Consider the following 27888-nt stretch of genomic DNA (forward strand, 5'->3'; position numbering starts at 1 on the left):
TTCTTCTTCGCGTGATGAGTAAAACGTAAGGAATCATGGGAAAATAGGTCATGGGGGATGTAGTCTTTTTACTCAATATACTCATTTGTAGTCCTAATTTGCTTTCAGGATTTCCAATCAATCTCCATACCTGTAAATTTATACGTTTCCCGGTGTTTTATACGTTTTTTATCATTTCAAATAATATACGGGGTATGACAACTTTTGTCCGAAAACAAAAATTACAATTGTGAACCGATCTTCCAAAGAGCATTTGGCTCTAATCCACTTCCGGTATTGGCATCAACTCGAAAACAATACTTCATGAATAATCAGCGCGATTTTAAAAAGCAAAATATAACTATATGCGGTGGAATCTTGGTAAAATACGGTCAATAGAAGTCATTTGAAATGATTTTACAAATTATGGACGCAACTTGTCGGAAGGTGTCGGTTGTCCGTTCACTGCTGGTAGCCAGTGACAATGCTGCCGCCATCGCGATTATTGTTACGGCAAATTACCCAAAATAAATCATCATACATATATCATGTGCCTGTCAATTGTCATTGAGATTTTAAATCGCTTATAAATGAAATTTATTCTTATTATATATTTTTTATCGATGCGTACGGTCGAATTGATTAAAGTGCGCATGCGCGGTAGAGTTTGCATTTCCGCTTGTTCTTTTATACGAGAATTGTCATCATTTTATAAGGGCAGCTATTAGCCAAGATTGACAGGTATGAATCTCAGAGCTTTTTTTGTAGTTTGTCGGTAGTTGTTTTTAAGATTGAGATGTCAACGACATTATATGCTGGATATAATATATCCCTTTAAGTTAAAGTAAACGTTGAAAAATGAAAACAACAACAAACGTTTACATTTTACTACGGATGTTCTGTAAAAATGAAAATAATAATAATAATAATACATTTTATTTCAAAGCGCCTTTCAAAACTCTCAAGGACACTTTACAGCCACGGGATAAGAACATTTTTTTTTACCAATAGATTTGTTCTACAATACTGTACAACTTTAAAACCACCTGAACACACGTTCAGTGACGTCATACAGTATCCTTCATTCTTCGCCTTTACAACCAGAGAACAAACTTGAGTTGCTAAAAACTCAAAAGTTAGATATTCCACAATGTGATATTCTGCCTTGTATTTCAACCTTATTCTCATCTCCTAAATATTTCTGTAAATCTTTTCCTCAAACACCTCATCATTGCACATACAGTGTTGAAGCCTGATGGGGTTGATTGTAGCCGACCGACTTTGATGGCTTGCAAACGTCAGTCACGGGGCGAGGACAAATTGCTGTAGGGAAGAAAAAAATCATTTAGTGGCGTCCAGACATAGCAGGGCCCAGCATCCAAATGGGACAACAGCATAGTTGGCAAAGAGTCAAACGCACACACACTAACAATAGGGTGAAACTCATTGCATCGTTTAATATGGATGGATGGATGGATAGATAGATAGATAGATAGATAGATAGATAGATAGATAGATAGATAGATAGATAGATAGATAGATAGATAGATAGATAGATAGATAGATAGATAGATAGATAGATAGAGCAAGGTAGCTAGCTATCTAGCTAGATAGCTATACAGATAGCCAGCTAGATAGATAGATAGATAGATAGATAGATAGATAGATAGATAGATAGATAGATAGATAGATAGATAGATAGATAGATAGATAGAGCAAGCTAGCTAGGTAGCTAGCTAGCTATCTAGCTAGATAGCTCTAGATAGCTATACAGATAGCCCGCCAGCCAGCCAGCTTGATAGATAGATAGATAGATAGATAGATAGATAGATAGATAGATAGATAGATAGATAGATAGAGCAAGCTAGCCTAGCTAGCTATCTAGCTAGATAGCTCTAGATAGCTATACAGATAGCCAGCTTGATAGATAGATAGATAGATAGATAGATAGATAGATAGATAGATAGATAGATAGATAGATAGATAGATAGATAGATAGATAGATAGATAGATAGATAGAGCAAGCTAGCTAGGTAACTAGCTAGCTATCTAGCTAGATGGCTCTAGATAGCTATACAGATAGCCAGCCAGCCAGCTTGATAGATAGATAGATAGATAGATAGATAGATAGATAGATAGATAGATAGATAGATAGATAGATAGATAGATAGATAGATAGATAGATTACAGTATACGTATAATAAATGTTAATTTATTTTTGTAAATAAAAGAATTCCATGAAAAAAAATGGTGAATTTGGCAACATATGAACACACACACTAACATGTTATGAGCTGATGTTTTGTTGTCCTACATAACAGGACCACGGAGCACTCCATAATTATTGACTTGTTTGATGCACTCATGGAAAGTATGGGCACACCGTGGAGATGCCCCGGGGGAACTTGCGGACTGGAACTGAATGGAAAGGGTTGCAAAAACAAACACTCTCGTCCTCACTCTCTCCCCATTGTGAAAAACTCTTCTCCAGTAGCGGGTAAATAGATTCAAAGTGATCCGGGTGGGTTATTTCGGGATTGTCCGGGAATCGTCAGTATTCAGTCAGTCAGTAAGTCAGACGCTCGTTCAATCAGCATTTCATTGTTCCAGAATCCCACCGTCGTGATCCGTCATGTCGCTGAGACTTCTGCCCGCCATCATCATGGACGACGAGGACGACGACGGCAATTTCACCAAATGGATGAGCAGCTATTGGGGCCACGGAACCGAACGATGTGGTGGAAGTGGCGGCGGATACTCGCGTGAAAGGAAGCGAAGTTTTAGGAAACCCGTCAAGACGAGAGTTGATCGACGGTCGTCCCTTCCCACTGTGGTAAGAACAATACCTTGAAACCTTATTTTGAGAATTTAAAGGACAACCGACGCCCCCAGACAAGTTGTGTCCATAATTTGTAAAATCACTTCAAATGACTTCTACTGAGCGTATTTTACAAAGATTCCATGGCATATAGCTATATTTTACGTTTTAAGACTCGTGCTGAATATTCAGGAAGTCTTGTTTTCGAGTTGATGATAATGTCCTAAGTGACGTCACGGAGGGAACGCCCCTGACCGAGAAAGCGACACACAATGCATTTTGGGTACTTTGTTTTGTCTGAAAACTTCGTGTTGATGGCGAAATTAGAAGGAAAACACATACATAACATGATGGTGAATCGTTGTGTGTTGCACCAAGACTACTATTTGATACTGGTTGACACAAATTCCCAGCAGACAAATCAGCCCATTTCTAACGGAACTTGGGCGCCATCTTGTGCATTTTCCGGGACGCTACATTGAATATTTATGCTTTCCTCTTCAGAACTATTTGAATCATATTCATAACTGATAGAGTAACAAGAAAGCATCTTCTCCGAATCTGAACTCTCTGAAGCCATTGTTTTGATTCTAGAGCAAAGCAAATATGTCTTTGTGTGACGTCACGAACAAGGGGGCGGGACCTTCTGAAACCCGCCATCCCGAGGTCATTTTGAAGTAGTTTTGGGACACTTTAAGTCAGGGGTGTCAAAGTCATTTTTTTTGCCGCGGGCCACATTGTAGTTATGGTTTCCTCTCGAGGGCCGTTATGAATTTGGGGAACCCATTAGAATGTTTAAATCCCTTCAAATATTACATATAGAGCACACAGCAAATTAATGAATAACTCGTTTTCAAATCTGAAGAATAATGACTTTTATTGTGGTTGACATCCAAAAATATGAAATTTTGGCTCAGATTTTAGCAATCATCGTGGAATTTGACAAGTTTGATTTGCTTTCGCGGGCCGAAAAAAAATGATATGGCGGGCCGGATTTGGCCCGCGGGCCTTGACTTTGACACCTGTGCTTTAAGTCATTTTTATTGGTGTTTTGCATTTGACTAAAAATATCAGCCTCTGTGTTTTGGGTATTTTAGATGCTATAAAATGTTTTTCTGATGTCAGTTAGGAAACAAAAAAATCGTGTCGGTTGTCCTTTAAACCTTATTTAAACCCTGAAACTAGGTCCAAAAGCGCAATTTGATCCACTGAACCCTACTTTGACTCCTCCGTTTTGTTTGAAACCCTAAATCAGTCATTTTCACAATATCGACAGATTTTGAGAGCTCACTGCACTCAGACTCGGCATTCACTCAATCTTACCTGGTAGCCATTTACATCCACCATCGACAAGTATGAACCTACAGCGATTCGGTTAGCAAGTTAGCAATCGTGACATCTGATTTTTGACATATTGATAGAGAATAAGAAGTTGTCATATTTAAAAGTTTCATGCTGTTATATGCTTAGTCAACATGTGTGACTCAAATACACAAATAAAGCACAGACAACCTGGGGTCAATCTGAGGTCAACAGACACAGCTTGTTAAACTGTCATCTTCATGTAGGAGATCTGGATTTGGACAGAATTTAGGACTTGGGAAACTCCTTTATCACAGGAGTAATTTACGACTTGAAACTCCTTCACAGGAAGAGCTCATCAGCCAGGTTACAAATCTATCAGTTCATGGAAGAGACAATGTTTTATTGCTTACAGCTGGTCACGCTTAGAACGCCCAGGGGCGTGGTATTCTAATCAAGAAAACTATGTTTTACTAATGTATCACTTAAATTTGCATATACTCTCAATAAATAGCTTGGCAGAGGGCTGCAGAATTCAGACGTCTGTCATGAATGGCTGCGTCTCCTGCCGGCAGTAAAAGACAATCTTTCTAGGTCCTTGCCTTCGTCCACATTGTCCGATCGAACATCTCTGACACATATCCTTGCTACAATCAAATTAGGATTCCAAATTAAGACTAGAGAAGCAAAAGGAACGGTCGATAAAATTGACGATCCGCTTTTCACAGTCCCAACTTGACGCCATGAAGATCAACCATTTGCACAAGGTCACCGTGGCGTCCACGCCGACCCAAGCAAAGAGCCGAGAGGAGAAAGGGCAAGTCGGATCCCACCAGAGGGTTCGACGGACCTCCTCGGATGACAACGGACGCTCCAAATCAGCCGTTCTGGAGAACCGCATCGGCACCATCCCAGAGCTGACGGAATCCTTCCAAAGGAGACTTTATCTTCAAGATAGATGCGCTCCACCACCGGTGAGTTGTACTTCAAATCTGGAAAAAACCTCCTTGAAACCTAAACCTGGACTTGAAACTTCATATTCATTTGACCCTGTCTTGAAAACGGTGGTTTGATTGCAACCCTAATTTTTAAGTTTCATCCTTGTTTATGAAATAGGGGTTGAGGGCAGGGTTAGGGCTTCAACGTAAGGTTTCAATAATAATAATAATAATAATAATAATAATAATAATAATATAATAATAATAATAATAATAATAATAATGTAATAATAATAATAATAATAATAATAATAATAATAATAATAATAATAATAGTAGTAACAACAACAATAATAATAATAATAATAATAATAATAATAATAATCATCATCATCATAATAATAATAGTAATAATATAATAATAATAATAATAATAATAATAATAATGAGATGAGATAATAATAATAATAATAACAGTAGTAATAATAATAATGATAATAATAATAATAATAATAGTAGTAACAATAATAATAATAATAATAATAATAATAATAATAATAATCACAATAATAATTGTAATAATAATAATAATAATAATAATGAGATGAGATGACATAATAATAATATAATAATAATAATAATAATAATAATAATAATAATAATAATAATAACAGTACAGTAAAGTCTCGTTATATCAATATTCAAGGGAGTCCGAAAAAATATCGATATAACCGGGACTATCGATATATCCGACCCTGTTTGCATGTAATTTTCTCCGTGCGTGCATAGAAATAGTATCGATATAACCGGGACTATCGATATATCCGATATCGATATAACGAGACTTTACTGTAGTAATAATAATAATAATAATAATAATAATAATAATAATAATAATAATAATAATAATAATAATAATAATAATAATAATACATTCAATTTAGAAGCGCCTTTCAAAACTCTCTAGGACACTTTACAGTCACAGGATAAGAACAAAAATGTTTTTCTGCAGGTGAGCAGCGGCAGCCAGACGCACCAGCGTTCACTCAATCCGGAAGTAACACACACATTTAACTCAGAATTCCGACTTTCAACTCAGAATTCTGACTTTTAACACAGAATTCCGACTTCTAACTCAGAATTCCGACCATTAAAGGACAACCGACGCCTCCGGACAAGTTGTGTCCATAATTTGTAAAATGACTTCAAATGACTTCTACTGAGCGTATTTTACAAAGATTCCACTGCATAGTGCTATATTTTACGTTTTAAGACTCACACTGAATATTCAGGAAGTCTTGTTTTCGAGTTGATGATAATGCCCTAAGTGACGTCACGGAGGGAACGCCCCTGACCGAGAAAGCGACACACAATGCATTTTGGGTACTTTGTTTGGTCTGAAAACTTTGTGTTTATCCGTGTTTATGGCGAAATTAGAAGGAAAACACATAAATAACGCGATGGTGAATCGTTGTGTGTTGCACCAAGACTACTATTTGATTCTAGTTGACACAAATTCCCAGCAAACAAATCAGCCCATTTCCAACGGACCTTGGGCGCCATCTTGTGCATTTTCTGGGAACTACTTTCATTCCTTTAATAACTTTGCTGCTGTGAAATATAAATGTCTCCACTGCGAGACTAATAAAAGCAAATCCAAATCTTTGTAAAATACGGTCAGTAGAAGTCAGTCGAAGTGATTTGACAAATTATGGACATAACTTGTCCGGAGAGGCGTCGTTTGTCCTTTAAAACTGGCTACAAATCATTATCATAACAGTGGTCCATAAGAAATTTTAATCTGGGGTGACTTTATATCAAATACATAAATATAAATAACATTGACGCTGATTAAAAAAAATGACTGTGCTTTATAATTTATAAATATGGCTTTTTCCGTACAAAAAAAAAGACCGCTTGCAGGTCCGAAGTGGGTGGTTCACGCGGCAGCAGCGAGATGGCGGCCTGCCTTGCCACGAGACTCCTAAGCGACAGGAGAAGGTCAGCGGATGAGGTCGGCGCTGTCACTGCGGAAAAACAACAGCAGCAGCATGAGTACACGTTCCGACGGCAGCTTTCTCTGCGCAGGCACCGTTAAAATTGGAACTGTGTCTATTTTTTATCACGTGAGGATTATAGAAAAACACCCAAAATACACACAACTCATTATCTGCATGGAGTTCATTGCAATCAATCGTCAACAATGACAAAGACAAATTGTAAATACTGTACAATACATCGTCCCTACCATAGATAGTGATAATTAAATGTATGAATTGGTACTGATTTTCACTTTACTAAAAATGTTTTGCATGTAAATTGTGTGTACAAATATATATTGCCGTGTTTTTCAACCCTTATTCAATATTTGTGTTTTTAGTCTGTGAAAATGATTTTAAAAACAGTTAAAAAAGGATTTTCATGAACCAATCAGTTGGAATGTGAGCCCAGAAGGGACAATTACAGTATTAGAATATTATTTATTGTAACAATAGCTTCTGTCTTTTCTTGTTATAGTTGTGGTTGTATTAATATTTTTGAAAATAAACGTAGTATAATTCTGAATTAAATTTCTCATTTTTCATTTTTTTTTTTTACGTTTCCTCGATTCGTTTCCGGAACAGGTGTCCCCTTTCAATGGCCCTCGTTTTTTTGTCTACTCTTTCTCATCCCGTTCGTAAACCACACGTTTTTAGTCAAAATAATGCCTCATTTGGGAATAAAACGGAGGAAGAGGGGTACCGAGGTGGCTCGAAGACTCCCCCGTTCCTGTGTACGTGCTGGAGTTCTCGTATCGGCTCAGTTCAACTCTGCAGTACGGAAAGTTTTGAATTCTTTTTTTTCCCTTTTCTTTTCTTTTTCGTTAGGCAAGCGTAGTGAATGTGCACACGTGGAAACGTAAGATTGACATACTGTTTGGCCAATGGGCGCTCGTGAACATGACGTCAGCTGACCTCTGTTAACCAATGAAAATACTCAAGAAGGAAACTGGATTTGGGGTGAAGATGCGAAATGGTTCGAAGAAGACGAAGATTTTGAAGAGAAAGTCGCTGTTGACTTCGATGGGGAAATTGTGTCAAATAATGGAAATTTTAAGATGGTTTAAGTTTTTGTCTTAACTAACTTTTTGTTTTTTGAAATTTCCAGAGACAAAGCTACTTTGGGTAAGACCACCCCCTTCGTTTTTCCACTATTTAGGATGTCGGTTTTATTGCTCGTAAAGACAACTTTTTCCTTACTTATCGAAATAAAATGTATCCTCGAAAACTTTTTTTTCTCCAACTTTGATCACCTTTTAGTTAATTAACACCTCGTTTGTGAGAACATTATTTGGAAAAAGACGACATACATCGCATGTTTTAATCATCTATGTAATGCAGTTTTTGTCAATAAAATTGCAATTTATTTTCAAATTTCTTTCTGAATCTGCTACTAAATACCTTAAAAAACAACTACTGATTAAGATTCATTTACTTTCCGCACTTATTTCACAATTTAGAAAATACAGTGTGAGTGAAAGATAAATTTAGTATTCTGGTATTTTCACATTAAGAGCTGTGATTTTATTTCCGGAACTCTAGGAATATTTTTTTTTTCTATAATATATGAGGATCCTATTCACAATTTTGAGATCACATGAATAACATCTTAATATATTTTATCCATACTGCACACAGAAATATATTTAAATTTATTCAAACAGAGTAAAAATTCTGCTAAAATCATGAAAAAAGTGTAAATGACGGAACTCACAAAACAAATAAATTGTAAGCATAAATACTACTACTACTACTACTACTACTACTACTACTACTACTACCACTAATAATAATAATAATAATAGTACATTACATTTTAAGCGCCTTTCAAAGCTCTCAAGGACACTTTACAGTCACAGACAAGCATAGGTACTATAATAAATAAAATACAACCACAAATAGAATACAATAAATATAATACAATTATAAATAGAAACAAGAGATTGAGCTGCACAGAAAATGCAATTTTAAATCAGTGGGTTTTGAGATGGGACTTGAAGGTGGGAAGAGAATCAAAAAGAATATTATTACTATTTATATTATACTATTTATAAATCTATATTTATAATGCTGTTTGTGTGTGCGTGTACCTCTAAGGGGCGGGGTTTTGGTTAGGTGGTGTGTGACTTTGGTGAGGCTACACGTGACTGGGTGAAAACCAGCCAATTTTAATGCTAATGTATTGGCAGTAGTGCTTAAATTTATCCTTGTGGGTTATGTGTTAAAAATGTTAGCCCTTAATTTTGACCTTTCACTCTGCAACCTTATTTTAGTTAGATTCATTTCAGTGTCGGTGTACATAATTTACCAATTATGTTGGTTGCATTTATATTTTCACAATACCCACTTAAATCCCCTACCGGCGTCATTGAATTAGAGCAGTTACCATGGTGACACTTTTGTTATCCTCATCCTGGAGTGTTCTCGCCCAGGAGCATGTCTCGTTTGAAAAGGTGACCGACCGTTTGATCGCCATCCCGCAAATGTAACACCCACAGTAGTATTTATGAAATCAAATCAAGCAGGTTGTTACAAAATGAATTTGGAAAAGCAGGTTTAAAGGACAAACGACACCATTTTTTTTTTTTTTTTTTTCACCTAGCACCCATTTATGCTAGCGACAAAATGTAAATAAATGCTTGTTCTCCGTCGGACTGATTTCTCCAATCCAGGTGTTGTAGCATCATGGGTAGCTTCAAAGGTCACGCTCTTCCAGGGAGCTTCTTCCTATTGGGTGGCCTTTGGTGGACGGCTAAGTACTCGTTGTGGCACGCCGCCCGTCGAAACAAGAATATCGGTTCTACCCGGTTGAGCAGTCGAGCGGCGCAACGGCGCCTGGAGATCTTCGAAAGCTCGCTTGTCCTTTTCTTCTCCTTCGCGGGTGAGCGAAAGCTGGTTGCATCCGTTCTGTGATTGAGCATTGTATTTATTTATTTATTCATTTTATTTCTTTGTTCATTTATTTGTTTGTTTGTTTATTCGCTTGATTATGTGTTTATTTTTTTCTATTTATTTATTTATTTATTTAGTTGCACATTTGTGTATTTATTTTTTATTTTTTTGTTTGCATATTTGTGTATTTATATAATCATAATAATTAATAATAATAATAATAAATATATTAAATAATACAGTAAAGTCTCGTTATATCGATATTCAAGGGAGTCTGAAAAAATATCGATATAACTGGGACTATCGATATATCCGACCCTGTTTGCATGTAATTTTCTCCGTGCGTGCATAGAAATAGTATCGATATAACCGGGACTATCGATATATCCAATATCGATATAACGAGACTTTACTGTAATTATACAATATAAATAATAATAATAATAGTAATCCTAATAGTATTGTAATAGTAATAGTAATAATTAAGAATTAATAATCCATGATAATATTAATAATTATATATAATATATATTTAATAATTAATAATATTAAGAATATTAATAATAATACTACTACTACTACTACTACTAATAATAATAATAATAATAATAATAATAATAAATAATAATACATTTAATTTCTAAGCGCCTTTCAAAACTCTCAAAGACACTTTACAGTCACGGGACTTTTTTTTGTGCGGGTGAGCAGCGGCAGCCATTCGTGCCAGCGTTCACTCTACCCGGAAGTAACACAGCAGCAAAGTTATGAAAGGGAGAGGAAAGAAAGAAGTAGAAAAACAAAATACGGGAGCGGGAGGGAGAGCAAGAGTCTAGCTATCTAGCTATCGAGCTATCTACACAATTATGCATTTATATATTTAATGTATACACCCATTTATGTATTTGTTTATTTATTTATGTGCATATGTATTTATCTCTCTATTTATTTATGTATTTATTTATGTGCACATTTATTTATTTACTCTATTTATTTATTCGCTTGATTAGTTTTGTGTCCATTTGTCTATTTATTTATTTGCACATTTGTATATTTTTTTATTTTTATTTTTTATGTTTGTTTGCATATTTGTGTATTTATTTGTTTTATTTATTCATCCATTTATCTATCTATCTGAACAATTATTTATTGTTGTATACAATGTATTCACCCATGTATTTATTTATTTATCCTTCTATTTATTTTATGTATTTATTTATTTGCACATTTATTGTTTATTTATTTAATTAAATAATTTGCACATTTATTTATTCTTAATTATTTATTTTGTTCATTTGTTTGTTGTCTTGCAGGGATGCTAGCAGAGCAATTTTTAGCTGACGGTCCAAAACTCCGTCTGTATGACTTTACGGAGAACCAATGGAAAGACCTGATGAACTGGCAGCACGCCACCATGTATCTGTTCTTCGGCTTGGCAGGATGCGTCTCCTTGATCGTCCACACGACGGAAGCCGCACCCCTCGCCGTCGACAGGATGATGATGGCGATCGCTTTCTTTAACGAAGGTTCGACGTTTAATATTCGAAAGGTTTATTTGGCACAGGAAAAACACAACAAAAAGAAAAAATTGCTCCAGAAAGCATGTTACAGCATACAGTGATACCTCGGTTTACGAACCCCTTGTCTTACGAACTTGTCGGTTTCCGAACGTTAAATGTATGAAAATTTTACCTTGGCATACAAACTATTTTTTCGGGATACACACGGAGCTGCCACAATGAGTGATGTGTCGTTCGCGAACGAGCCCGTTCTGCTAAAAGAAAACGGCAGCCGGCTTGTTTTGGTCCTCTATTCCCCGCCCCCAGTCGTCGGTTAAAGCCACGTGATTGGTCGAGAACGCAGCCGTGAGGGGAGGTGGTTTAAACATTAAAGAGACAGGCAGACGACAGAGAGCGAGTGACAAAATGGGTAGAAAACAGTGAAATTCGGACTCGTTTTACCTTTGATAGTTCAAAGGCAGAGTGTAGACTGCAAGGTTAAAATTCCCATCAATCAGACTCCAAAAATAACCCGCACTAGCCATCAGTTCAATTTGTAATGAAAAGACAAGCAACGGAACCAGCTAATAATGATGTTTCTAGTGTGTCTGCTTGCATCTGGTGCTGTTCCAATATCACAACGTCCAAGATGTACTATCAACCCAGCTAAACAGATCACAATTGATGAGGAACTAGATAAAATTATCACAGAGAAAGCACCTACAAGGGATCATTCCTCAAGATGGTGAAAGAAGAAGGTTACGTTCCTCATCAAGTGTTTAATGCTGATGAAACCAGGCTCTCCTTTCCATCAAGCCATCAACGACCATCACAAAGGTAAATAAAACGACTTCATTATACCGTACAGTTTATTTCTTTAATTATAATACCGTAACACATTTATTATACATAAAATAAGGTGTATTTTGTGTAGTTTTAAGGCTTAGAAAATTAGAAAATTATGTTTTATGCGGACCTGGGAATGGATTATTCTCATTTTAATGGTTTCCTATGGAAAATTATTTTTTGGGATACACACTTTTCGCCTTACACACTCTGTCTGGGAACCAATTAAGTTCGTAAGCCAAGTTATCACTGTATCTAAAAATGAGCTGTTGTTCTTCCAGGGTTCCTTTTTCTCTACCACCTCCACGGCCGGTCCATGCTAGACGTCCACTTACATATGCTACTGCTGTACGCTGTCTTCGGCGGGGCCGTGGTAGCCTTCTTGGAGCTTTTCTACCGTGGCAACATCCTACTGGAGCTTTTACGCTGCACTCTTACGTTGCTGCAGGGGAGCTGGTTCTGGCAGGTGAGAATTTGCACGCCATATTTAAAAAGAAATCTCTCATTTTCACACAACACAGACGAGGGGAATTATTAACTCATTCACTGCTATTCTCAAATTTATTCGGGAATTGAAAATATGTAATATAATACATACAATATAATCAAAGTAAATAATAATAAAGATCATAAAAAATAATAAAATGAATAAAAATTAGAAACAATTATAACAAATATAAAAATTATAAAAATAACAAAAATAATAAAAATCATAAAAAGTAGAAAAATTAGAAAATGTTGAAAATTTTGAAAAATTAGACAAAAATTAATATAAAAATTATAAAAATAACAAAAATAATAAAAAGTAGAAAAATTATTTAAAAAAATTAAACATTTGAAATATTTGAAAAATTAGACAAAAATTAAGATAAATATTATAACAATTATAAACATAAACATTATAAACATTTTAGGCATAAACATTACCATTATAAACATTATTAAACATGATTAAACATTAATAAACATTATAAACATTACAATTATTCTAATTATTAAAATGATTACAACTACGTTATTAATATAATGTATAATATAATATATATTATCAACCTTATCAACATGATTAACATTATTAATAAATAATAATAAAACATAATAAAAATATCAAAAATAATAATAAAAATATCAATAATACAAATATCAAAAATAATAAATAAAAATAATATAAATAATAATTAAAAAAATTATACATTTTATTTATAAGTGCCTTTCAAAACTTAAGGTCACTTTACAGTCACAGGATGTTTTTTCTGCGGGTGAGCAGCGGCAGCCACACGCGCCAGCGTTCACTTAAACCGTAACTCTGATAGAAAGCTAGCAAGCTAGCTAGCTAATAGAGTGAATTCATTAAACATAACTTGGCAAATTAACCTAAACTAAAACTGAAGTCTTATTTTGCCAAGCAACGCCTTAAACAACCTCGCCGCAAGCTAACGCGCTTGCTACCGTGTTAGCATGCAAGCTAGCTAACATATAAATCACTGAACTTTTTTTTTGTGCTTGCATCACAGATCGGATACGTGCTGTACCCTCCCAGTGGTGCCGGGTGGGATCCCAAGGACCACAACAACATGATGTTCATCACCATGTGCTATTCGTGGCACCTTGCCTTCGCCTTGCTCGCCGTAGGCGTACTCTACTGCTTGGTTAGCTGGTGAGAATGACGCTCGGTGACAAAGTCAATGAATAAGGAAGTGTTAGAATGACAGATCGATTTTATTAGGCGGAGGCTGATATAAAATTCTGATGAGCGATTGATTGGCCGGTTTATTGTAAAAATACCATAAATAGTTAATAAAAGTACAGTTATACCTTGGCTTACGAACTTAATTTGTTCCCAGACAGTGTGTAAGGCGAAAAGTGCGCATCCCAAAAATTAATTTCCCATACGAAACCATTAAAATGAGAATAATCTGTTCCCAGGTCCCCATAAAACATAATTTTCAACTAAATAAGCCTTAAAACTACACAAAATATACCTTATTTTTGTATAATTAATGTGCTACTGTATTGTAATTAAAGGAATAAACTGTACTGTATGATAAAGTTGTTTTATTTACCTTTGAGATGGTCATTGATGGCTTGATGGAATGGAAAGCTTTTTTTCATAAAGTGTCTCAAGGGGCTCTGGGTTGTACATCTTGGAAGTTGTGATATTGCAACAGCAACAGATGCAAGCAGACACACTAGAAATACAGTAAAGTCTCGTTATATCGATATCGGATATATCGATAGTCCCGGTTATATCGATACTATTTCTATGCACGCACGGAGAAAATTACATGCAAACAGGGTCGGATATATCGATAGTCCCGGTTATATCGATATTTTTTTGGACTCCCTTGAATATCGATATAACGAGACTTTACTGTATCATTAATAGCTGGTTCCCTTGCTTGTCTTTTGATTTCAAATTGAACTGATGGCTAGTGCGGGTTATTTGTGCAGCCTGATTGATAGGAATTTTAACCTTGCAGTTTACATTCTGCCTTTGAACTATCAAAGTTGAAACGAGTCCAAATTTCAATGTTTTCTATCCATTTTGTCACTCTTTCTCTATCGTCTCCCTGTCTCTAATGTTTAAATCACCTCCCCTTACTGCTGCGTTCTTGACCAATCACGTGGCTTTAACTGAAGACTGGAGGCGGGGAATAGAGGACAAAAATGAGTCAGCTGCCATTTTCTTGTTAGGTGAACGGGCTCGTTTGTGAACGACACATCACTCATTGTGGCGCTTTGTGTGTATCCCGAAAAATAGTTTGTATGCTAAGGTAAAATTTTCACAACTTTAACGTTCGTAAACTGAAATGTTCGTAAGACACAGGTTTCGTAAACCGAGGTATCACTGTACTTTCATGAATGACAACAAGACAGCTGACATTTTGTTTTTGTCATCTATTCCAAGCGCCGTTCGCAGCCGATTAAAGAAGACCCCCCCGGTGGAAATGGGCCTGCTGAAACGGAGTGACAAAGACCCCGAGTCTGAGGATGAGGTGGTGTGACCCACCCCCAACCGGCACCCTTGCCAGCATGGTGCCACTCATTTAACTCATTCACTGCCATTCACAAAATTTATTCGGGAATTGAAAATATGACGTAGAGCATCATTCTTGAATTTGTTTGGGTTTAGTTTTTTTCTTGTTTGGGTGCCGATAAAGCGCTGGTTAAACCTCTCGCAATGGTTTTCCCTTTCACAAGGGGGTAGCATATCCCTTTTTTCCCCATGTTAGCGCTTTGTTCTAGCTTCAGCTGTTTTTAAAGTGCTATATAAACCAATATGTATGTATTGTATTGTATTGTATTTTGGACAGCTGCCTTCATTTCAAGCTCATAGAACTCCAAACCCATATCACTTAGGAATTAACTTTTTCTTTTTTATGAAATAAGAGCATCTAAGGTTTCTTACACTGCATTGAATGTTTATGTAGTCCTAAAACTCAATATTTTGTAGGTCCTGGAATTCGAGTGACAATGACAATAACCCTGGCACTGTCATGATCTGGTTGGCGACCAACGGGGGGCGCTGTCGGCCCCGCCTGCACCTGCACAGGTGCTGGTCGTCCCGATCAGATTGGCGACCAGCGGGTAGCGACGTCAGCCCTGCCGGCAGCCTCGCAGGTGCTGGTCGTTATAATCAATGACACTTAAAAGGACACCTGGCACGATCATCCGGTGCCGATTCATTGTTTGTTTGCTGCTTGGTTGCAGCATGCATCGTGTACGTGTTTGTTTAACCTTGGCGGGCTTTTACTTTTGGTCTTCTTTTGCTACTTTGTATTTTTTCCATTCAGATCATTTTGATGTTTTACATTTTGTTACTGCTGACCTTTATTTTAATACAATTTGTCAAATAACCTCCTGCTCCCTCCTGTCTGCTTTTTGGGATCCGAACCCGCCATCACCACCTCGCAAACCGTGACAGGCACTGGAGTTGCCACATTTTTGCACACGTCTGGCAGTGAATGAGTTAAAATCAGGGAAAGGACGTTTGAGAGTCACGACTGCTTTTGTGTATTATTCCACCCGCTCTAACTACCTTTAGTAGCTTGTACTCTCAGGGCGCAGTCTCTTGATATTTGAGCTAATTGTAGAAAAACAAATAAAAATACATTGTGTATCAATGTTGTCAATGTATTTATGTATTTATTTATATATGTATTTGTGGGTTTTTGTCACTGTCACTCGAATTCCAGGACCCACCAAATATTGAGTTTTAGGACTACATATACATTCAATAAGATACAGCATTAGAAACCTTAGACTTAGTTAATTCATAAATGATATGGGTCTGGAGTTATGTGAGCTTGAAATGTGGGCGGCTGTCCAAAAGACATTAAAAAAGTGACGTGAATATTCAATTTAAATTTTCTAACACTTTTTTTGGTAACAGAAGTCTTGTTGACGGTCGCCATTTTAGAAACAAAAAAAAAAAACAGAAAATCGGCATTTTAGAAAACAGGGGCTATCTCGCCAGCTATTTAGCTGGCTACCTTGCTAGCTAGCTATTTGATATCTATTTGCTAACTAGTTATTTAGCTGGCTACCTAGCTAGCTAGCTATTTGCTATCTATATGGTATTTATTAGTTAGCTAGCTTTCTATCTTTTTGAGTTATTCTGGGTTGAGTGAATGCTGACGCGTGTGGCTGCCGCTGCTCACCCACAGAAAAAAACTTATCCTGTGACTGTAAAGTGACCTTGAGAGTATTGAAAGGTGCTTAGAAATTAAATGTATTATTACTATTATTATTGCTATTGTTATCATTATTACCACAACCCAAAGTGACTAAAGAAAGCACAAAAACAGCTAAATCCATTTAGCCTCTTTTAGTTACCTGTTAGCCTTATAGCTAGCTAGCCAGCAATCTCGATAGCTATCTATTACTTGTATGTAAACAAAGAAAATGGCCGCAATATGGTTATACAGCGGGGTAGTCTGAATATCGTCTTTGTTTTATCAGTTGAGGCTTTTTAAAAGCGCATATTTACATTATTTTAAAATCTCTTCAAATGTTTATATCGATAAATGTTGAAAATCTACAGCAATTACTATATAAACAAATACAACTATTCATATGGCGGTGCTCGTTCATTCGTATCAACGAAATAGGCCGAGTCAAGCTATCTGGTTCCCATGGCAACGGCATGGCGCGCTTCCTCGTCAAGCTTGAGACTGACGCTCCCAGGTGAGTGCGTGATGACGTCACCTAGGCGCTCAGGAAATTCACGTCGGGCTGCGCGGGGGGGCGGAAAGATATACTCTCAACTTTTAACTCCGCATTTTACCAAAAAAAGGAACTTCTAAATTCGGTTATGGATAAACTCAAATCGGTTTTAAGCGGCGAGGAGGCGCGTAGAGAAGATCGGACGATTTTGGAGGTAAACCGAAGCGGCTTTAGTTGTCGTCGTTGTCGATTTGATGGTGATTGGAGTCCATTCGTGTGTGCAGAGTGTGAACGAAGCATCCACGCTGGGCTGGGGGACACGCGTGAAAGGGTTCATCGCCTGTTTTGTGATCGGAGGAGCGTGTTCCATTCTTGTAAGATTCACACGGAAACCGGGGACATTTTAGTGGCGTGGCGGGTGAGGGGGGTGGGGGGTGTTGGCCGGTGGAACTGCATCTGTCTCTTGTCGTTTGACTTGTTCGACTCGCTCTCAGGAATGTTTTTGGTGATGTTTTGACTTCAATGCTGCATTGCCGTCTCGGTCATTTTGGTCATTGTTGTCGTATTCGGTTTCAGAAAACTTTTATTAATACCACCCTGGGCGAAGGGCAATGACTAGATTATTATTATTATTATTATTATTATTATTATTATTATTATTATTATTATTATTATTATTATTATTATTATTATTATTATTATTATTATTATCTATAAATATGCATTTAATTGTTAATGTTATTCATTTCCTGTTTTAGACGCTTTGACAATGATTGTCAAATGGAAATTTATATATGCATTTATTTCAGTCAAAATTGTATAATTTCGAACATTTTGAATTTAAGATTATGTTGTCATTTTGAAAATGTAATTATTTTGAATTCGTACTATACTTTAACTACATGTTGTATTAATTGTACATTTTATGGATGGTTATGAATGTTTATATGTATAAATGTTGCATGTAGTGTGGTATCTGTTTGCTACATCTATTCATTTTTAAAATCTTGATTAAAATTACATTTAACTGTTCTCAACCATGCATATTAATCTAACTATGCATACCATGCATATGCAACCATGCATATTAATCTAACTATATAATAATAATATAACTAACTATATAATAATAATATAATAATAGTATATATATATATATATATATATATATATATATATATATAAAGGGTGGGCTATAATTTTCATTAATTCATGAAATATCACCACATTTATTCACATTTCTGCTGTTTTCAAAATAAAATGTGCGTATCCCGAGACTGTAAAATGTCCTTGAGAGTTTTGAAAGGCGCTTATAAATAAAATGTATTATTATTATTATATACGTATTAAAATTGCATCATGTGTGTTTGCAGGGGGTATGTTTACTTTTCCTCCCCAGGATCGGCATCATCCTCTTCATCGTCTTTTACACTTTTGGCAACATTTGTACCCTGGGCAGGTTGGTGCATGTGTCAGTGTGTGATTGTTTGTCGTCATCATTAAAGTATAATATTCATACGGTGGGTATAAAATGTGTATGAGGAATTTAAAAACTTTTTTGGGGCAATGTGTACCATAATATTATATATATTGTTTTTTTTTTTTTTTTTTACTTTGTTACTTCCGGGTTTAGTGAACGCTGGTGCGTGTGGCTGCCGCTGCTCACCCGCAGAAAAAAATATCCTGTGACTGTAAAGTGTCCTTGAGAGTTTTGAAAAGTGTTTTAAAATGAAATGTATTATTATTATTATTATTATTATTATTATTATTATTATTATTATTATTATTATTATTATTTTCATTTCCACTGGATGATCTATTGCCATGCTTATTTGTGCCACCTAGTACCATGTTCCTGATGGGCCCCATGAAGCAGCTAAAGAGGATGTGTGACAAGACCAGAGCACTGGCCACCACCATCATGATTGTAAGCACATGCACGAAAAAAGACACAAATGCACAGTGATACCTCGGTTTACGAACCCATTGGCTTACGAACCTTTCGGTTCACGAAATTTTACCTTGGCATACGAACTTTACCTTGGCATACGAACTTTTTTCGTACACGGAGCTGCTGGGTGGTTTAAACATTAAAGAGACAGGCAGACGACAATGAGAGAGTTTCAACTTTGATTGTTCAAAGGCAGAGTGTAGACTGCAAGGTTAAAATATCCCATCAATCAGGCTCCACTTGTGCGGGTTGCACAAGCCATGTGCAAAAAGCTATCAACCGAGCTAAACAGAACATAATTGATGAGGAACTAGATAAAATTATCGCAGAGAAAGCACCTACAAGGGATCATTCCTCAAGATGGTGAAAGAAGAAGGCTACGTTCCTCATCAAGTGTTTCATGCTGATGAAACCGGTCTCTCCATTCCATCAAGCCATCAACGACCATAACAAAGGTCAATAAAACGACTTTATTATACAGTACGGTGTATTTCTTTAATTATAATACCATAGCACATTTATTATACATAAAATAAGGTATATTTAGTACCTTGTGAATTTAAGGCTTAGAAAATGAGAAAGTAGAAAACTATGTTTTATGGGGACCTGGGAACGGATTATTCTCATTTTAATGGTTTCCTATGGGAAATTATTTTTGGGGATACACACTTTTCACCTTACACACTCTGTCTGGGAACCAATTAAGTTCATAAGCCAAGGTATCACTGTAGTGAAGTCCACTTAAATGCATTCAAATGTAATTTTCATACTATTATTCCAGACTTGTCTAGTGTTGACGCTGTGCGCCGCTTTCTGGGTGAGTGACTGAGTTATGACATCACTGAGACAAAACTTTTTTTAAATCTACTGGTCGATAATTGAATCTTTTTTTTTTCATCCAGTGGAAAAACTTTGGTTTGGCATTGTTTTTTGTCATCCTGCAAGTGTTGTCGTTCACGTGGTGAGTTGGTCGTAGATGAGATGTTTTCAAACATGGCTCACATTTACCGATGGTGTTAAACTCAAAATGCTGTTTTGTTTAACAGGTACAGCCTTTCTTACATCCCATTTGTCAGGTTTGTCATTTTAACATTTTCAGTATCTTTTAATAATAATAATAATAATAATAATAATAATAATAATAATAATTTAAATAGATAGCTAATAGATAGCGAGCTAGTCAGCTAGATAGCTAATAGAGAGCTAATAGATAGATAGCGAATATAGACAGCCAGCTAACTAGCTAGCTAACAGACATCTAACAGATAGCTAGCTAGCCAGCTAGATAGCTAATAGAGAGCTAATAGATAGATAGCTAATATAGACAGTCAGGTAACTAGCTAGCTAACAGACATCTAACAGATATCTAGCCGGATAGATAGCTAATAGATAGCCAGCTAGATAGCTAATAGAGAGCGAATACATATCTAGCTAATAGACAGCTAACCAGATAGCTAATAGATAGCCAACAGACAACCACTATACGACTGAGAGCCTAAACAAACGTTTCACGTCACATGGTCGTCGCACGTTGCCAGATCCTGTAAATTGCTGTCCGACTTGACATACATTTGAACTATAAGCACCTTTCAAAACTCTCAAGGAAAAAGCAAGGTTTAGTATCATGTCAAATGTGTGCTTGATCGTGTTATTATGTGATATTGAACGTTGTTTTTTTTTCTAGTGTAGCACTAATACCTGCTGTAGCTTTGGTCTAACCTGTCCAAAAATATTTTGCAGGGACGCCATATTGAGGTTGGTGGCCATGTGTATGAAATAAGGACTGTTACATCTTTTTTTGTTGCTTTTTTATTTTTAACAATGGAGCAAATGAGTGGGGTGCATGTGTTGCGCTCTCCACTATAGTAAGGGAGATACGGTGTTGTGGGATCCAGGAAAAAAACCACAAGACAAGCAATGTGATACGTCTTGACTCAACAGTGGTTTACTTCGAATGCCCCGATCTAATGCAAACGTACGCGCACAACAATTTCCGGTCCAACGATCTAAATCGGTCCGACACGAAACACGAACCGAAGCAGGCGTTCCATGTTTAAATAAACATTTTCGATATATATCATTTGTAAACCAATAGAACTACGCGAATGTAACCAAAATAGGAAATACGATAATTTACAACCTGTCACATACTCCCCCTCAAAATAGATGTTGTCCCCAACATATGTACTAGTAAATACATAAATACGCTGGACGACGTGCCCAAAACAATGACGCACGGTATTATGAACTGCATCCAAATATGAACTATAATAATGAACAGTTTACAGACTGGAACTCTTTTCATACATTCTGTTTACATTATAACAATCAACAATTCACAGACTGGAACTCTTTTCATACATTCCGTTTTACTTATACAGGGCTCATCGGGGTCTTCTTGTTTCCATCTCACTGTTCTATTAAACCGAAGTGTCGATTAACCATTTCTGTAGTATTTCGTGGCATGATAGGGGTGTGCGCCATACATCCAAGGCATTGTCTGTTCACCATGATATGGTACTGTCCCTACATTGTAACAAGATGGCGAACCAAGGCGATCATACGTGAATACCTTGGGTCTCCTGTGTTCTCGTCGTGGCCGTTGATTTCCCCCAATATCAGGATTACTGGGGGTTGGCTGGGGAAAAGGGGGACACACCGTCACAGGTGCATCATTTTCCGGACCAATGTTGCCCTCCTGAGGTTGGTCAACTTCCGCAGCTCCCGGCTCTGTCCCCGGCAGTTCATTCCCCAGTTGATTGTCATCATGGTGGGTTGTCTCCACGAAGCTCACGTCCCGCGGTTCTGGTGAGTCTGGTCGGGTGCTCTGGCGATGCAACACTGGATAATACTCATCCTCCTCATCATCCTCTTCCGGATCCATTTCCGGCATCTTGTTCGGTCGTTGCCGAGTGGACTTTTCCTTGGACTGGGACTGTAGTGAAGTCTCTAATGGCAAATGATCACATGGCAGCAAGAGATTGCGGTGGAGTATCCTAGATCTGCCCTTCCCCCTCTCAGGTTTCAGCTCATAAACTGGAATGTCTTGGCTGACTTGACGAACCACTGTATGAACAACATCCTCCCAGTGGTTTCTCAGTTTGCCTGAACCTCCACGTGGGGTTAAGTTTCGAACCAGAACACGATCACCGGGCAACAGGGTAGAATACTTTAGTTTACTGTCATATAGTCTCTTACTCCTGGCAGCAGCTTTGTTGTTATTTTCTTGCGTGATCGCATACGCTTCCTCCATGCCCTGTTTCCACTTCTTCACATAGTCCTTCTGGTTGGTTTCACCCTGGTTAGAGTCTGGATTCAAACTAAACAACATATCAACTGGCAAACGTGGTGAACGTCCATAAAGTAAGTAAAAAGGTGAGAACCCTGTCACCTCACTTTTGGTACAGTTGTAAGCATAAACGAGTTTGTTTAGTGAGTCTTTCCAGTTACTCTTTTGTTTCTCTGTCAGTGTCTTTAACATCTGGATCAGTGTTCGATTAAATCGTTCAACCTGTCCATTTCCCTGTGGATGGTAGGGGGTTGTCCTTGAACCCGCAACCCCACAATATTCCTTCAGTTGAGCAAAAAGTTGATTTTCAAATTCACCACCCTGATCATGGTGAATTCGAAGGGGGAACCCAAACTTTAAAGCATAGTCATTAAAGATTTTGTTTGCCGCTGTTTTGCCAGATTTGGACGTCGTAGCATAAACTTGAGCGAAACGTGTAAAATGGTCTACTAGCACAAGCACGTATTCATAACCACCCTTACATTTGTCGAGATGCAAAAAGTCAACGGAGACAAGTTCAAAAGGCTGAGTAGTCACAATATTAGTGAGAGGGGCTCTGGTCTCACGGTTGGGCTTTTTGTGTTTTAGGCACACACACTCTCTCAGTACATAGTCCTCTATTTCTTTTTGCATAAAGGGCCAGTAAAAACGATCCCTTACAAGGGAAAGAGTCCTTTCTACACCATGGTGGCCCATTTCATCATGCAGCTCTTTTAACACTGTCACCTTGTGTTTTTCAGGAAGCAGTAGTTGGGTTCTGTTTGCCGTTTTTCTGTACAAAACACCTCTGTCATTAAAGTGTAGCTTGTCCCATTCCCTCACAAGACAAACAACTTGAGGACAATGCTTTCTTAGTTCAGTACCCAGCGGTTTCGTCTCCGCCAGTTTGTATCTAATAATATGTCCTATAATGGGGTCAGTCTCTTGATCTAGCTTGATCTGTCCAACAGTCAATGGGGCTATCGGTGTGTTTAGTGACACCTCGGCACACGTAGCTGAAATTCCCATAGACCAAGCTGCACTAGACTCGTTCTGTTGGTCAACCGCTTGTACGGCAGCACTCACAGCATCATATGACATTTCTTTTGTACATCCTTCCATATATGTTACCATATCAAGGGGCATCCTAGATAAACTGTCTGCATCAACATTTTCCTTACCGGGACGATATTTAACAGTAAAATTAAAATCAGAAAGTTCTGCGACCCACCTGCACCCAGTTGCATTTAACTTAGCAGTCGACAGTACATAAGTGAGTGGATTATTGTCACTATACACAGTGAAGAATGGTGCATAGTACAAATAATCACGAAACTTGTCTGTGATCGCCCACTTAAGCGCCAAAAATTCCAACTTGCCCGAGTGTAAGTTATAATTCTTCTCAGCTGCAGTTAATGTCCGAGAGCCATAGGCTATCACGCGAAGTTTGCCATTTTGTCTTTGGTACAACACAGCGCCTAAACCCCGGTTAGAGGCATCTGTATGCAAAATGAAAGGATGCGCGAAGTCAGGAAAACCTAAAACTGGTGGTTGAACTAAACAGTCTATTAGCTGCTCTAACACTGACTGATGCTCATCACTCCACTCAATACGTGTGTTGGAAGACACACTGTTATGTCTCACTTTCCATTTTTGTCTTTGATGCTGCTGAGTCTCAACATTCAGAGGGGCTTTAAGCAAATCATACAAGGGACTAGCGATACAAGAGAAATCTTTGATGTATTGCCTATAATAGCTTAATAGTCCCAAAATGGCTCGAAGCTCACCGACAGTGCCTGGCTGCTTGTTTTTCAGGGCACGCACTGCTGCTGTATCTGCCGGGTCCATTCGGCTCCCCTCAGCAGAGACAATCCTGCCGAGGTATCTCACTTCCGGCTTGAAGAGGTCACACTTTCGGGCTTTGAGTTTTATTCCATTTTCCCTGAGACGTCGCAACACTCGTCTGACGTCCTCAACGTGGTTGTCAAATGTCCCGCTGAAAACAAGAATGTCATCAAGATAGGGGACACATATTTCGTCCCGTAACCCCTCCAGACATTGTTCCATACACCGCTGGAACGCTGCTGGTGCATTCATGAGTCCAAACGGAATTCGAATCCATTCATAAAGGCCCCAAGGGGTCACGAAGGCAGTCAGGTGTCGGCTCCCTTTGGACATGAACCCCTGGTGGTATGCTTTGCCTTGGTCCAGCAGCGAGAAGATGGTGTTACCCCCAAGGCTATCCACCACGTCCTGTACCCGTGGGATGGGGTGCCGGTCAGGGTGTGTTTTCCGGTTCAGCTCTCTGTAATCAATACATAAGCGCAGTGTACCATCTTTTTTCCTGACACAGACGACAGGGGATGAGTAGGAGGAAGTGGACTTTTCCACCCACCCCTGCGCTATCAAGTCCTGTAAATAATCTTTCACCTCTCTGTACATTGGCTTTGGGACAGACATATATGTCTTTGAAACGGGCTCAGTGTCTTTCAACAAAATGTCCATTTGTAGGTTTTCCACACACCCTATGTCGTCATCCGATTTTGAAAATGATGCCGATTCCTCTCTCAACATCTGCTGAACGGTCTTTCTTTTATCTTCGTCCAAATGAGAAAGGTCAATTGGGGGGTCCCACTGCTCACTGAGAGCGATGGTGGTATTCTGGACATGGACCTCATTGACAACCGCTGAAGGAAGGTCCCTTTTAAATATGTTAGCTGGGTAGACAGACCCTACTGACTGCACTGTACCAATAATAGTCTTTACTGGAAACCTAATATCATGATTAGTAGGGTTCTGGACACTAACAACTATCCTAGGGATGGAACCTGCCTTTACTGAGACCAACGAGTCACAAAGCTCGAGGCCATCTGGCCACTGTGGGTTTTCACTTGGCTCAAAAACTAATGTAACATCTTCCTTAAAGGGCTTAGCCTGTACTCTGCATGGAATAATAAGTGAGCTATGCCTGGCTATAGTGAATCTCTCATTTGTTGTTTTTACACGGTACTCATGTGCTTGTCCCAGACTAACTGCTTTTATGAAAGTGGCAGCTTTATTGCGCTTAAGGTGGGGAAAAGCTAGTCTAACCGATTTCAAGAGCTTTTCTGCATCCCCTGTTTGTGACTCATTAGAGAGGCTATCTAACACAAGACGCTCAATGACATTAAACCCTATGATAGGACACTGTTGCTGGTCACCTTTTAGTACTAATACTGGTACAAGTAGCCCTGGATCATTAGCACCAAGTTTAAATGGTATCTCAAGCCATCCTACATAAGGCATATCCGTTCCATTAGCTGCCACAATATTGAGAGTGTTATCAGGGTCAATAAGCTCATTCACATTTTTCAATGACACGTCAGGTAAGTTCGTTTGTTTCCATAACTCATCTACAGCACACACCTGGGACCCCGAGTCCCAGAGTGCTTCAACCCTTTTGTTACCCAAAAAGCACCGAATAAGACATTTCTTCCCCACTAACTCCCTGACCGAAGGTAATTTGCCACACTGTTTCTTATCTGTACGCTCGACAAATGACTGCTTATATCTCTTCTGAACGGGGCCACATGTGTGGGGCTTACATTCCATTTTCATAGCACCACTGTAACGCTGGGACCTATCTGTCTCTGTGGTCACACCATGTCCCACTGGGGTAACCCTTTCTAGTTTAAAGCATGGTTCCTAGCTGAGTTCTGTGCTTTGCAGCCTGCTCTGAAATGTTCACTACTTCCACATTTAAAACAGTGCTGACAATATTCTTCACCTGTCTGAATACAAGAATAACACCTGGGCTGAGGGCGAAGGGGCATGTAGTACTGCTGAGGGGCGAACCGCTGCTGGAACTGTGCTGCCCCCCTCATCGACCTGGGGCCTGGTGCTGGGTGGTACTGCTGAAGAGCTGATGGGGAGTGCTGGTTGTAGTAGTGCCTGGCTGGTGGATCTACCTGATATTGTGAAGGGGGAGTGAAGGCGACCTGTTCAGGGTAGTGGTCAGGCAGGCGTTCAGGTCCTCCGCTGGTGGGCTGAGAAGTGGCTGTTGGTTTCTGAATAGTCTCTTTGATCTGGGACACTTCTGCACGCAGCTCTTTTAACAGCATCATCTCTGACCTCATCTCTTTGATCTCTGAAAGGAGTTCATTCGGCACAGTAAAAGTATTCTGCTTTAAGACTGTCTTCTTCCCAATCGGGACTGGTGTGTCATCTAACTGGACAGTGTTCAGCGTTGTCACCCGTGCAGCAGCATTTTTCTTTTTTTCCTGTCGCTCTTTTTCATTTGCACATGCCATGTTTAATTTTTCTAACAGTACTTCATCTGATGTGGTGGTTAGCAGGAGGAAAGGTTGCATATCACTCTTTACATTGTCACTCTGTAACCCCGTCAGAACTGTGTGCAGGAATAAACTCTGGACCAACGTGGGATCATACTTCACCCCTGATTCAGCCTCTTGAGATGCAGAAAGAATCCTTTGACGAAGATCCATCGCACGCAGTAGAAATTTCTGTGGGGACTCTTTATTAGTCTGCACTTCCGATGAGAGCTGCTTGTACAATTCAGTGGCTCCTCTCTCTTGATAGTGAGATCGGAGAATCCTTCGTAAAGAAGGTAGGGTGAGATTTTCTTTCCCTTCGAGGTAGCTTCTCAACTGCAGACCTGGTGTTATGGCACGAACCACTGCATCAATGATCTCATCCCCCTGGTAGCCTTTACTGAGCCCACTTTCTATCTGTCTGACCAAATTAGGAAATGTGAGTTTATCTTTTTGTCCGAGTTCACCTATTTGTCCAGATATTTTGAAATCTTTGCGCCAGGGGGCAGTGTCTGGGGGCACTATGCTTCTCTTTCGCACTGCATCCCGACCTTTTTCACTTGGTTTGGCTATTCCTAGTTCAAAATCTTTTATACTTTCACCATGATGTATATTTCATCATACCTAATTTTGTTATATTTTCACAGAAAACGATGCTTTAGCGTTACAAAACGTGTTGGATTTTGATGTATGTATAGTCCATTTGGTGTATGTATAGTCCATTTTAAATTAAAACGTGTTCATTTATTTGTTACATGTTAATGCTGCTGCAAAATGTCACAACTTCCTGTTTCCAAAAATAAAATTTAATTACATGAAAATAATTTGAGTTTTATTTCACAAATAAATCTTAAATATTAACATTTTTTTCAGTATGCATATT

The 27888-nt window shown here is 38.2% G+C and overlaps 3 protein-coding genes across 5 annotated transcripts; all 3 read left to right on the plus strand.

Moving 5' to 3' along the window:
* The first annotated feature begins 5 nt into the window (after positions 1-5).
* lnp1 (leukemia NUP98 fusion partner 1) lies at positions 6-7248 on the plus strand. 3 transcript variants are annotated; one of them, XM_089001362.1, is made up of 4 exons: positions 6-25; positions 2590-2812; positions 4828-5073; positions 6950-7248. In XM_089001362.1, the coding sequence occupies exons 2-4, from the start codon at positions 2612-2614 to the stop codon at positions 7133-7135; spliced, it is 633 nt and encodes a 210-aa protein (XP_088857488.1). In that variant the 5' UTR covers positions 6-25; positions 2590-2611; the 3' UTR covers positions 7136-7248. The 3 variants fall into 3 exon arrangements, with proteins under 3 accessions (XP_088857488.1, XP_088857487.1, XP_088857486.1); XM_089001361.1 differs by lacking the exon at positions 6-25 and adding an exon at positions 640-720; XM_089001360.1 differs by lacking the exon at positions 6-25 and adding an exon at positions 2303-2476.
* Positions 7249-8031: 783 nt separating this feature from the next.
* tmem45a (transmembrane protein 45a) lies at positions 8032-15974 on the plus strand. The gene is made up of 6 exons (XM_089001144.1): positions 8032-8201; positions 9749-9957; positions 11279-11491; positions 12592-12776; positions 13825-13967; positions 15219-15974. The coding sequence occupies exons 2-6, from the start codon at positions 9762-9764 to the stop codon at positions 15313-15315; spliced, it is 834 nt and encodes a 277-aa protein (XP_088857270.1). The 5' UTR covers positions 8032-8201; positions 9749-9761; the 3' UTR covers positions 15316-15974.
* Positions 15975-17509: 1535 nt separating this feature from the next.
* On the plus strand, positions 17510-27829 carry sft2d2a (SFT2 domain containing 2a). Its single transcript, XM_089001146.1, has 9 exons — positions 17510-17690; positions 17761-17850; positions 18850-18935; positions 19322-19403; positions 20209-20244; positions 20330-20388; positions 20474-20503; positions 21168-21274; positions 27607-27829. The coding sequence occupies exons 1-8, from the start codon at positions 17625-17627 to the stop codon at positions 21205-21207; spliced, it is 489 nt and encodes a 162-aa protein (XP_088857272.1). The 5' UTR covers positions 17510-17624; the 3' UTR covers positions 21208-21274; positions 27607-27829.
* Positions 27830-27888: the final 59 nt, after the last annotated feature.

Source organism: Hippocampus bargibanti, linkage group LG07 (genome assembly GCF_051943395.1).
Source record: "Hippocampus bargibanti isolate YZ-2025 linkage group LG07, ASM5194339v1, whole genome shotgun sequence".
NCBI classification, from domain to species: Eukaryota; Metazoa; Chordata; class Actinopteri; order Syngnathiformes; family Syngnathidae; genus Hippocampus; species Hippocampus bargibanti.

Bases quoted from the DNA above. Each gene is read 5' to 3' on its own strand.
- lnp1 (XM_089001362.1), top strand. From the start codon at position 2,612: ATGTCGCTGAGACTTCTGCCCGCCATCATCATGGACGACGAGGACGAC. The intron at 2,813-4,827 runs GTAAGAACAATA...CGCTTTTCACAG, and splicing joins GGTCGTCCCTTCCCACTGTG to TCCCAACTTGACGCCATGAA. The intron at 5,074-6,949 runs GTGAGTTGTACT...ACAAAAAAAAAG, and splicing joins ATAGATGCGCTCCACCACCG to ACCGCTTGCAGGTCCGAAGT.
- tmem45a (XM_089001144.1), top strand. From the start codon at position 9,762: ATGGGTAGCTTCAAAGGTCACGCTCTTCCAGGGAGCTTCTTCCTATTG. The intron at 9,958-11,278 runs GTGAGCGAAAGC...GTTGTCTTGCAG, and splicing joins CCTTTTCTTCTCCTTCGCGG to GGATGCTAGCAGAGCAATTT. The intron at 11,492-12,591 runs GTTCGACGTTTA...TTGTTCTTCCAG, and splicing joins GATCGCTTTCTTTAACGAAG to GGTTCCTTTTTCTCTACCAC.
- sft2d2a (XM_089001146.1), top strand. From the start codon at position 17,625: ATGGATAAACTCAAATCGGTTTTAAGCGGCGAGGAGGCGCGTAGAGAA. The intron at 17,691-17,760 runs GTAAACCGAAGC...TCGTGTGTGCAG, and splicing joins AAGATCGGACGATTTTGGAG to AGTGTGAACGAAGCATCCAC. The intron at 20,245-20,329 runs GTGAGTGACTGA...TTTTTCATCCAG, and splicing joins CGCTGTGCGCCGCTTTCTGG to TGGAAAAACTTTGGTTTGGC.